Source organism: Cebus imitator, unplaced genomic scaffold (assembly GCF_001604975.1).
Source record: "Cebus imitator isolate Cc_AM_T3 unplaced genomic scaffold, Cebus_imitator-1.0 Scaffold188, whole genome shotgun sequence".
Classification (NCBI taxonomy): domain Eukaryota; kingdom Metazoa; phylum Chordata; class Mammalia; order Primates; family Cebidae; genus Cebus; species Cebus imitator.
Genome location: NW_016107503.1, coordinates 5,017,936 through 5,027,291, shown reverse-complemented (window position 1 = coordinate 5,027,291; position 9,356 = coordinate 5,017,936). Strand labels below are relative to the sequence as shown.

General features: G+C 45.6%; 1 protein-coding gene across 1 annotated transcript in view; it reads right to left on the bottom strand.

The window, feature by feature from the left end:
- Window positions 1-8,781, bottom strand: part of LOC108316444 (vacuolar protein sorting-associated protein 72 homolog) — an 11,716-nt gene extending 2,935 nt beyond the window's left edge. The window contains exons 1-4 of the mRNA XM_017546289.2: window positions 8,553-8,781; window positions 2,580-2,732; window positions 2,288-2,402; window positions 1,393-1,569 (exon numbers count right to left, since the gene is read on the bottom strand). Coding sequence (XP_017401778.2) covers window positions 1,393-1,569; window positions 2,288-2,402; window positions 2,580-2,732; window positions 8,553-8,669 — 562 coding nt within the window. The 5' untranslated portion in view covers window positions 8,670-8,781. The remainder of the gene's footprint in view (window positions 1-1,392; window positions 1,570-2,287; window positions 2,403-2,579; window positions 2,733-8,552) is intronic.
- Between the last annotated feature and the right edge of the window lie 575 nt (window positions 8,782-9,356).

Sequence of the window (9,356 nt, the reverse complement as noted above, 5' to 3'; positions counted from 1 at the left end):
AAAAAAAAAAAAAAAAAAATTAGCTGGGTATGGTGGCTTGAGCCTGTAATCCTAGCTACTTGGGGGACTGAGGCAGGAGAATGACTTGAACCTGGGAGGCAGAGATTGCAACGAGCCAAGATCATGCCATTGCACTCCAGCCTGGGTGACAGAGCAAAACTCCATCTCAAAGAAAAAAAAAAAGAGTACTCTGGAAATCCTTCCAATCACTGAACCTCTCTTGCTTGACATGTTTGATAATACTGATAATACTGCTTTCTCTCCCTTGCGCCAATCTTCCAAACCCTCTATTTTCGAACACTTGCCTACACCCTCTGGAGCTCAAGCTCTATAATCAGCCAACTCATCTATATCCTCAGCTCCTCACTCAGCGTTCCTTCATATGACTTGCCTTACCAGAAACCTGGTCATTCACTAAGGCCACCACTCCTCTCTGCAGACCTCTGGTGGCGGCTGCTCATTCTCTTACTACCCCACAGGATATACCTATGACCTACTGGGCCTCACCCTGGAGCTTTCGGATCACTACTCTTCTGCCTACCAGAAGAATCTCCCTTCTTTTTTGAGACCTGTGCTAAGAGTCTAGATTAACTTCTCTCCTTCCTAGTCATGGTCACTCCCTCACTCACTGAAGACTTTGGCAGTGGTTTCTAATCTTCACCTCTACCACAATTCCTATCACCTTAGGTCACCCTGGTGACTTCGAAGTGCACATGGGTAGCCCCTTCAACACTCCATGCCCAGTATATCACCACATCTCTAACAACCCTCTTTTCCACGTCACTTTATTTTTTTTTCGAGTCCCACTCTGTCACCCAGGCTGGAGTGCAGTGGTGTGATCTCGGCTCACTGCTACCTCCACCTCCTGGGTTCAAGTGATTCTTCTGTTTCAGCCCCCAGAGTAACCAGGACTAGAGGTGCACACTACCATACCCGGCTAAATTTTTTGTATGTTTAATAGGGATGGTGTTTCACCATGTTGACCAGGCTGGTCTCGAACTGCTAACCTCAGGTGATCTGCCCACCTCAGCCTCTCAAAGTGCTGGGATTACAGGTGTGAGCCACCGTACCCGGCCCCCCTTTTTTTCTTTTTTTAAGAGATGGGGGCCTCACTGTGTTGTCCAGGCTGGTTGTGAACTCCTGGCCTCAAGCAATCCTGCTTCAGCCTCCTGAGTCATTCGGTGTACGCCCCATTTTAGAAACAAGAAAAGCAAAATATGAATAGGTTAAGTAATTTACCTACAGTCTTAATCACCTACTCTCCCCTATTTCTTACTTCTGATTCCTTTATCCCAAATTTCCATTTCTCCAGGCCTTTGGTCCTCCAGGTCTCATGGTTTTTCTCATACCCCTCAGCCCCTGTACCCACTTTTTCTGAAACCACAGACTGACCCAGTGAACGTAAATTAAGCTCTTCTGTGATCTTGGCTTCTCTGAGCAGCTCCTCCTGGGTTAGCGGCCGCTCACAGTGGGGCCCCTTTCGCCGTCTTGACTGGCCCTGCCTCTCCTGTACCCGAAGGAACGTTTGTCGTGTGTGCTCAGCTGTAGACTGACGCATAGACTTCCGACCTGGAAGAGAGTGAGATAAGAAGAAATCTTTGAATTCATGTCCACTACTTTATTTATTTTTAAATTTTGTGTTTGGAAATAATTTCAAACCTACAAAGTTGTAAGAATAGTACAAGGAATACTCATGTATCTTCCACCCCATCACCTGTTAATAACATTTTGTCCCTTTTGCATTTTGTATGTGTAGTTTTTTTCTGAATGATCTAAGTTAGATAACTAAAGTTGTATACATCATGGCCTTTATCCCTACCTAAATATTTCCGTGTGTATTTCCTAAGAATGAAGATTTTCCTATCCATAGTAAGTTATCAACATCAGTAATTTTTTTTCTTTTTATTATTATATTTGAGATGGAGTTTCGCTCTTATTGCTGAGGCTGGAGTGCAATGGCATGGTCTTGGCTCACTGTAACCTCTGCCTCCCACATTCAAGTGATTCTCCTGCCTCAGCCTCCTAAGCAGCTGGGATTACAGGGGCCCGCCACCCGCAACCACGCCTGGCTAATTTTTGTATTTTTTAGTAAAGATGAGGTTTCATCATATTGGCCAGACTGGTCTTGAACTCCTGATCTCAGGTGATCCACCTGCCTCAGCCTCCCAAAGTGCTGGGATTACAGACGTGAGCCACTGCGCCCAGCAACATCAGAATATTTAACACTGATATGATACTTTATCATCATATTCCAATTCTGCCAATTGACCCAAACATCCCTACTCACTGTCAGATCCGTCATCCTGTAGTTCTAGTGGCAGTAGAGCCTTCTCTTCTCGGGCCTTCTGAGAGCTACTGGCCGGGGTGTTGACCTTTCGAGGCCTTAAACTCTTGAGAGGCTCCTGAGGACAGATTGGAATTAGATACCAGGGAACAGAAGAGATAAGGAGAAATACGAGGATCTCAATGAGAGAAAACTAGCATTGCCAGAAATGGAAGAGGTGTAGGGAGTACCAACGCCCGATGAAAGAGAGAACAGGAATTGAGAAAACCCAAGAAAACTAGGACTCCCCCTATACCTTATAGGCCTTAGTGACTACTCGGCGCTTCCTTCTTGGCTCTTCTGCTTCTCCATCACTGGATGGTTCATCCCCTTCATCAATGTCAAAGTCAGAGTCCACTTCGTCCTCTGTGTCTGACTGGTCCCCTTGATACTCATCATCTCCGGATTCCTAAGTACACAGGGAGGTGAGGGTTGGCTGGAAAAGGAAGCCTTAACACCCCTTTAGGAGGAAGAGTCTCTCAACTTTCTTGATCACGGGTTGTGGTACTCTCTTTCCTAATCCAGCCCTTCATTTTCCTCAGACAAGAAAACTTTCTAAATGACGGCCTTTGGCTCCAGCACTACCTCCTTCCAACATTAATTGATAGCCCTTTACCTACATGGCACTGTGTTAAGTACTGGAGAACAAAAGGATATGGTTTGGTCTCTACCTTCAGAGGCTTACAGTATAGTGAAGGGGAGAAAATAATCTTAATTTTTCTTTAATTTTTTTTTTGAGACAGGGGTCTCTGCTGGGCGTGGTTGCTCATGCCTGTAATCCCAACACTTTGGGAGGCCAAGGCAGGCAGATCACTTGAGACCAGGAGCTCAAGACCAGCCTAACATGGTGAAACCCTGTCTCTACTAAAAGCACAAAAATTAGCCAGGTGTGGTGGTGCATGCCTGTAATCCCAGCTACTTGGGAGGGTGAGGCACGAGGATCACTTGAACCTGGGAGGTAGAGGTTGCAGTGAGCCAAGATCGTGCCACACTGCATTCCAGTCTGGGTGACAGAGTGAGACTGTGTCTCAAAAGAAAAAAAAAAAAGGGGTCTTGCATGTTGCCCAAGCTATTCTTGAACTCCTGAGTTCAAGTTATCTGCCTGCTTCAGCCTCTCAAAGTGCTAGGATTACAGGCCTGAGCCACTGCATCAGGCCCATAATCTTATTTTTTTTTATTATGTTAAAAATAGAGGTGGGATCTGGCTATGCTGACCAGGTTGGTTTCAAATTCCCGGCCACAAGTGATCCTCTCACTTCAGCCTCCAAAAGTGCTCAGATTACAGGCATGAGCCATCACACCTGGCAGGAATATAATCTTTTTTTTTTAAGATGGAGTTTCACTCTTGTTGCACAGGCTAGGGTACAATGCTGAGACCTCAGCTCATTGCAACTTCCATCTCCCAAGTTCAGGTGATTCTCCTGCCTCAGCCTCCCAAGTATGTGGAATTACAGGCACGTGCACCACAGCTAATTTTGTATTTTTAGTAGAGATGGGGTTTCACCACGTTGGTCAGGCTGGTCTTGAACTTCAGACCTCAGGTGATCTGTCCATTGTGCCTCTCAAAGTGTTGGGATTACAGGCATAAGCCACCATACCCAGCCTCAGGGACATAATCTTAAAAGGAAGTGGCACACTTGCTATGGACTGTTAGTATAAGAAGGTCTAAGTTTAGGCTTTCATTCTTTAGACTGGGGTCAGGAAACTTTTTCTGTAAAGGACCAGATAAAACAGTGGATCAGCATTGGTCTGAAGGCTGTAGTTTGCTGAACTGTGCTTTAGACTCTTAACACATGAAGAGGGCCAGGCACAGTGGCTCATGCCTGTAATTCCACACTTTGGGAGGCCATGGCAGGTGGATGACCTGAGGTCAGGAGTTTGACCAGCCTGGCCAACATGGGGAAAACCCATCTCTACTTAAAATACAAAAATTAGCCAGGCGCGGTGGCACACACTTGTAGTCCCAGCTACTTGGGAGACTGAGGCAGAAGAATCACGTGAACCCAGGAGGCAGAGATTGCAGTGGGTTGAGATGATGCCACTGCACTCCAGTCTGGGCAACAGGGTGATCTAAAAAAAAAAAAAAAAAAAAGGAATGAATAGGACTTAAACTGTGGTTTAAAACACTGTTAGTATTTAGACAGCCAAGGGGGAAGAAGGAATCATGGGCAGATGAAATAGCAGAAATGGTAATGTGTACAGCATGTTTATGGAATAAGGATTTAGACCCAAATAAAACTTTTCTGTCGAGGAACTTGTTAGCCAACTGCATTTGGTTCCAGCACCGCCTTCTTCCAACACCAATTGCCCTATAGGACTATATGATTTGAAAAGAAGGTTGTATTTATGGAGAAACTTAAATGTCAGGCTAATAAACACAAATTTAACCTGAAGTCCAGTGATTCTCAATCCCCTCCATCTCCTTATTTGTCCTACCATTGATAATCATTGTTGAGGTAAACTAAAGTTACTGAAATACGTTCTTTAGGTGTGCTGGGACAGAAAAACAGTTGAGTACTGCTACTATGGACAATGGAGAGCCACTGAAGATTTGGGAAGGGGTAACAGTATGCACAAGGGGTACTTCAGAAAGCTCTGGAGGTAGTTAGATGGCCTGGAGTAGAGAACGTGAAGTACAGCCTAGACCTGAGGTGATACTGGTTAGGGCTAGAATGGCAGCCATTATGAGAAAGGAAAGGGAAAAAAGCCACTTGAGGGAGAGGGAGTCAACTGGGCTGAGTGACATCTCACACATGTGGCTCTTCAATCAGTGATGCAGACTAATGGGCTACTCTTGGTACACATGATGCCAAAGCAAGCAAAGAACACAGACGTTGACACTCCAAGCCAGTCAGAGTTCAATTTTGCACGATGACCATCATTTCCTCCCAAGTGACGTTTATAAAAGATAGCCTGGGAACACATTAATCCCCTTAGCTCTAACCGGGTATTAAGCCGTAACACCAGAGGGTAGTAGATCAACCACACACTAGCTTAGTGCCCAATCAAAATACTTCCACTAAATTAAGGACTTACTACCATTCCTTTGGCTTTTATTGAGTCATTAATAGACATCACTAGTTAAGAGAATGTTTGTACATCATCTATGAAAACCGTTACTTTTTATATATCTTATATAAGGATATAATGATAAATGCTTCCTAGGATTTAAGGCTGAATAAGTTTGTCTCTCTTGAAGAACTTACATGCTTCTTTCTTAATAAAAAAAGAAATACAAGGTTTGGCTACCAGGAAGCTCAATTTAAAGCTAAATTTAGTATCAATTGTTATCACCATTTTAGCAGAGGTTCCTGGTACAATGACTTCTGATCTGTCTCTATTTTTACTGTTCCTACTTTTTGTTTATATGTAAGCCTCCTTAAACCCTTTTTGGAAGCATGAAGGGTACATATTAAATAACGACTCGTAAAATGACAGAAATAGGAAAATGGCCTTAGAGGAGGGATGAGAAAGTTCTATTTTAAACTAGTTGGTTAGGGCTGTGTCAGTAATGGCTCCATCAGTCAAGTTCTGTGGGTTCTTTTTTTTTTTTTTTTGAGACACAGTCTCGCTCTGTCACCTGGGCTGGAGTGCAGTGGCGTGATCTTGGCTCACTGGAACCTCCGCCTCCCAGTTTCGAATGATTCTCCTGCCTCAGCTTCCTGAGTAGCTGGGATTATAGGCGCGTGCCACGACGTCCGGCTTATTTTTTTGTATTTTTAGTAAAAACAGAGTTTCACCATGTTGGTCAGGCTGGTCTCGAACTCTTGACATTGTCATCCGCCCATCTTGGCCTCCCAAAATGCTGGGATTACAGGCATGAGCCATCACAACGGGCCCCTAAATCCTGTGGGTTCTGTTCCTTAACTTATCTTGAATACTTCTGTTTCTATACTGCCACGCCCCCTTCTAGCCATTCTCATTACAAAGTAAGTAATCTTTATTTATTTATTTATTTGTTTTTTAGATGAAGTTTTGCTCTTGTTGCCCAGGTTGGAGTACAGTGGTGCAATCTCTGCTCACAACTTCAGCCTCCCAGGTTCAAGCGATTCTGTCTCAACCTCCTGAGTAGCTGGGATTACATGCATGTATCACCACACCTGGCTAATTTTGTATTTTTAGTAGAGATGGGGTTTATCCATGTTGGTTAGGCTGGTCTCTAACTCCCAACGTCAGGTTATCTGCCCACCTCAGCCTCCCAAAGTGCTAGGATTACAGGCGTGAGCCACCTCGCCCAGCCATAAGTAATCTTTCTACAGAACAAATTTCATCATGGAACTCTGATGCCTCATCTCAGTCCTCTGGACAAAACTCCTTAACATGGCTCACAAGGCCGTCAATGATGTGGCCCATGCCTACTCCCTCCAGGCTTATCAATCTTTAGTCTCCTTCATGCTCTGGAGAATGAGAGAGTAGACTTGCAGGTCCCAGACAAGGATCTCAACTTTACCTACTCTACCCAACCTGCTCTGTGGACTAACCTTTCTCCTTCTCCTACTTTTCAAACTGTCCTCAGCTTAAACATCATCTCTCCAGGGATGCCTATCCTGATCAATAAATTTGGCTCACATGTATTACCTCTGCACTCTATCTTACCCCTTGTTTTAGTCCTTATCACACAGTATATTTTTTTTTTTGAGACACAGTCTCACTCTGTCCCCAGGTGCCAGGCTGGAGTGCAGTGGCACGATCTCAGCTCACTGCAACCTCCGCCTCTGGGGTTCAAGCAATTCTCCTGCCTTAGCCTCCCAAGTCACTGAGACTACAGGCGCATGCCACCACGTCCAGCTAATTTTTGTATTTTTAGTAGAGACGGGGTTTCACCATGTTGGCCAGGATGGTCTCGATCTCTTGACCTCGTGATCCACCTGCCTCGGCCTCCCAAAGTGCTGGGATTACAAGTATGAGACACCGCGACCGGCCCAGTATTTTTTTTTTAAATGAGATGGGGTTTCACCATGTTGACCAGGATGGTCTAGATCTCTTGACCTCGTGATCCACCTGCCTCAGCCTCCCAAAGTGCTGGGATTACAAGTGTGAGCCACCGCACCCAGACTTTTTTTTTAAACTTTATTTATTATTTATTATTATTATTTTTTTTTGAGACGGAGTTTCACTCTTGTCACCCAGGCTGGAGTGCAATGGCGTGATCCCCGGTCACTGCAACCTCTGCCTCCTGGGTTCAAGCAATTCTCCAGCCTCAGTTTCCCAAGTAGCTGGGATTACAGGTGCATGCCACCATGCCCAGCTAATTTTTGTATTTTTAGTAGAGATGGGGTTTCACCATGTTGGTCAGGCTGGTCGAGAACTCCTGACCTCAGGTGATCCGCCCGCCTCGGCCTCCCAAAGTGCTGGGATTACAGGCGTGAGCCACCGCGCCAGGCCTATATCACACAGTATTTTAACTGACTGTTAACCCAGCCAGTTACCCCACTGGGGTATGGAGTATGTAAGGACAGAACAGTGTTTTTAATATTCTGTTTCCCTAGAAAACAGAGCCTAACACAACCTATCACCAATGTTATGCTCTGGGTTCCCAACGCATTTAATAAACAGGTAGATTCAACTAATAAAAATTTAGCAAGTGGTAGCCCAGTCCGGACACCTCATGCATAATGTTGAACAAAACAGACCATCTCTAACTTTATAGAGTTTAAAACGCAATAGAAAAGAATAAGCAAGTAAGCAAACCAAATCTAATTACAGGCTGAAATATGTTCTGTGAAGGTAATAAATGGGGACACTTGTTAGGATAGTCAAGGAAGGGTTATCTTTCGGGGAAAACATGTACACTGAGACTTGAAGCTGAAAAAGGAGTGGGCTAAGCTCCTCTACTTTTGGAGCAGTTCCTTTCCATGTCTCCGATGAATAACCCAACAGTAGGCCAACGAGGATACACCGAGCAGCTGACTACTGCGTGTGTGCCTGGCGTATGCTGGACGTCAGCAGCACAGTGGGAGATGCAACCAAAGAAGTACACGGCAGGTTTCCGCCGTTCTCAGAGTGCCTCCTGAGAACTTCTCCCTCCCAGGCCCCTTTGACCCCTTCTAGGCCTCCACATACCATCCGCTCCCCTCCTCCTCCTACACACACTCCGATTCACCCAGCCATCTGGAATGTCAGTGCCCAGAGCTCCTCTCTACTCCCCGCCCTCCTCTTTATTCGGGGTTGCTTGCTTCAGGGCTCCTCTTCGCTTCCTCCCCTCCCTTTTCCCAGGCCCGGATCTTGCCTCTGTGAAACCCCCATAAGTCGTCTGGTAGAACTCATCTTCTTCCTCTGCCTCCAGAAGCCCAGAAAGCCGGTTCCCAGCGGTCTTCCGGGGGGCCCGGCCTCCAGCCAAACTCATACCGTCTACCTAGACTGCGCCGCCACGGGCGGCCCCTCACCGGCGCGGTTCCGGGAGCTCGACGCTCAACACCACTACCTGAAGATGGCCGCCAGCAGCGGAAGTTGGGCGTTTACAGGCAGAAGTAGCAGAGTGTCGAGAGATTCCTAGTCTCTGCCTCTAAACCCTCTTTAGTCTTCAGCCTTTCCTACGCCTGTGCGGAGCCTCTAAGCCGCTTGCCTTAGCACTCAATAACCTGCCTTGCTCAATGAGTCCACTTGGTGACACAATGATTCCCACAACCCTAAGTCAACACATTTTATTTTATTATTTTATTATTATTTTTTGATACCGAGTCTCGCTCTGTTTCCCAGGCTGGAGTTCAGTGGCGTGATCTCGGCTCACTGCAACCTCCACATCCCTGGTTCAAGCAATTCTCCTGTTTTAGCCACCCTAGTAGCTGGGATTACAGGCACCCGCCACCACGCCTGGCTAATTTTTGCATGCTTAGTAGAGACGGGATTTCACTATGTTGGCCAGGCTGGTCTCGAACTCCTGACCTCAGGTGATCCACCCTCCTTGGCCTCCCAAAGTGCTGGGATGACAAGCATGAACCACCGCACCCAGCCTATTTTATATTTATATTTATATTTGTATTTTTATTTATTTTTATTTTTTATTTTTTAATTTTTTTTAAATTATTTATTT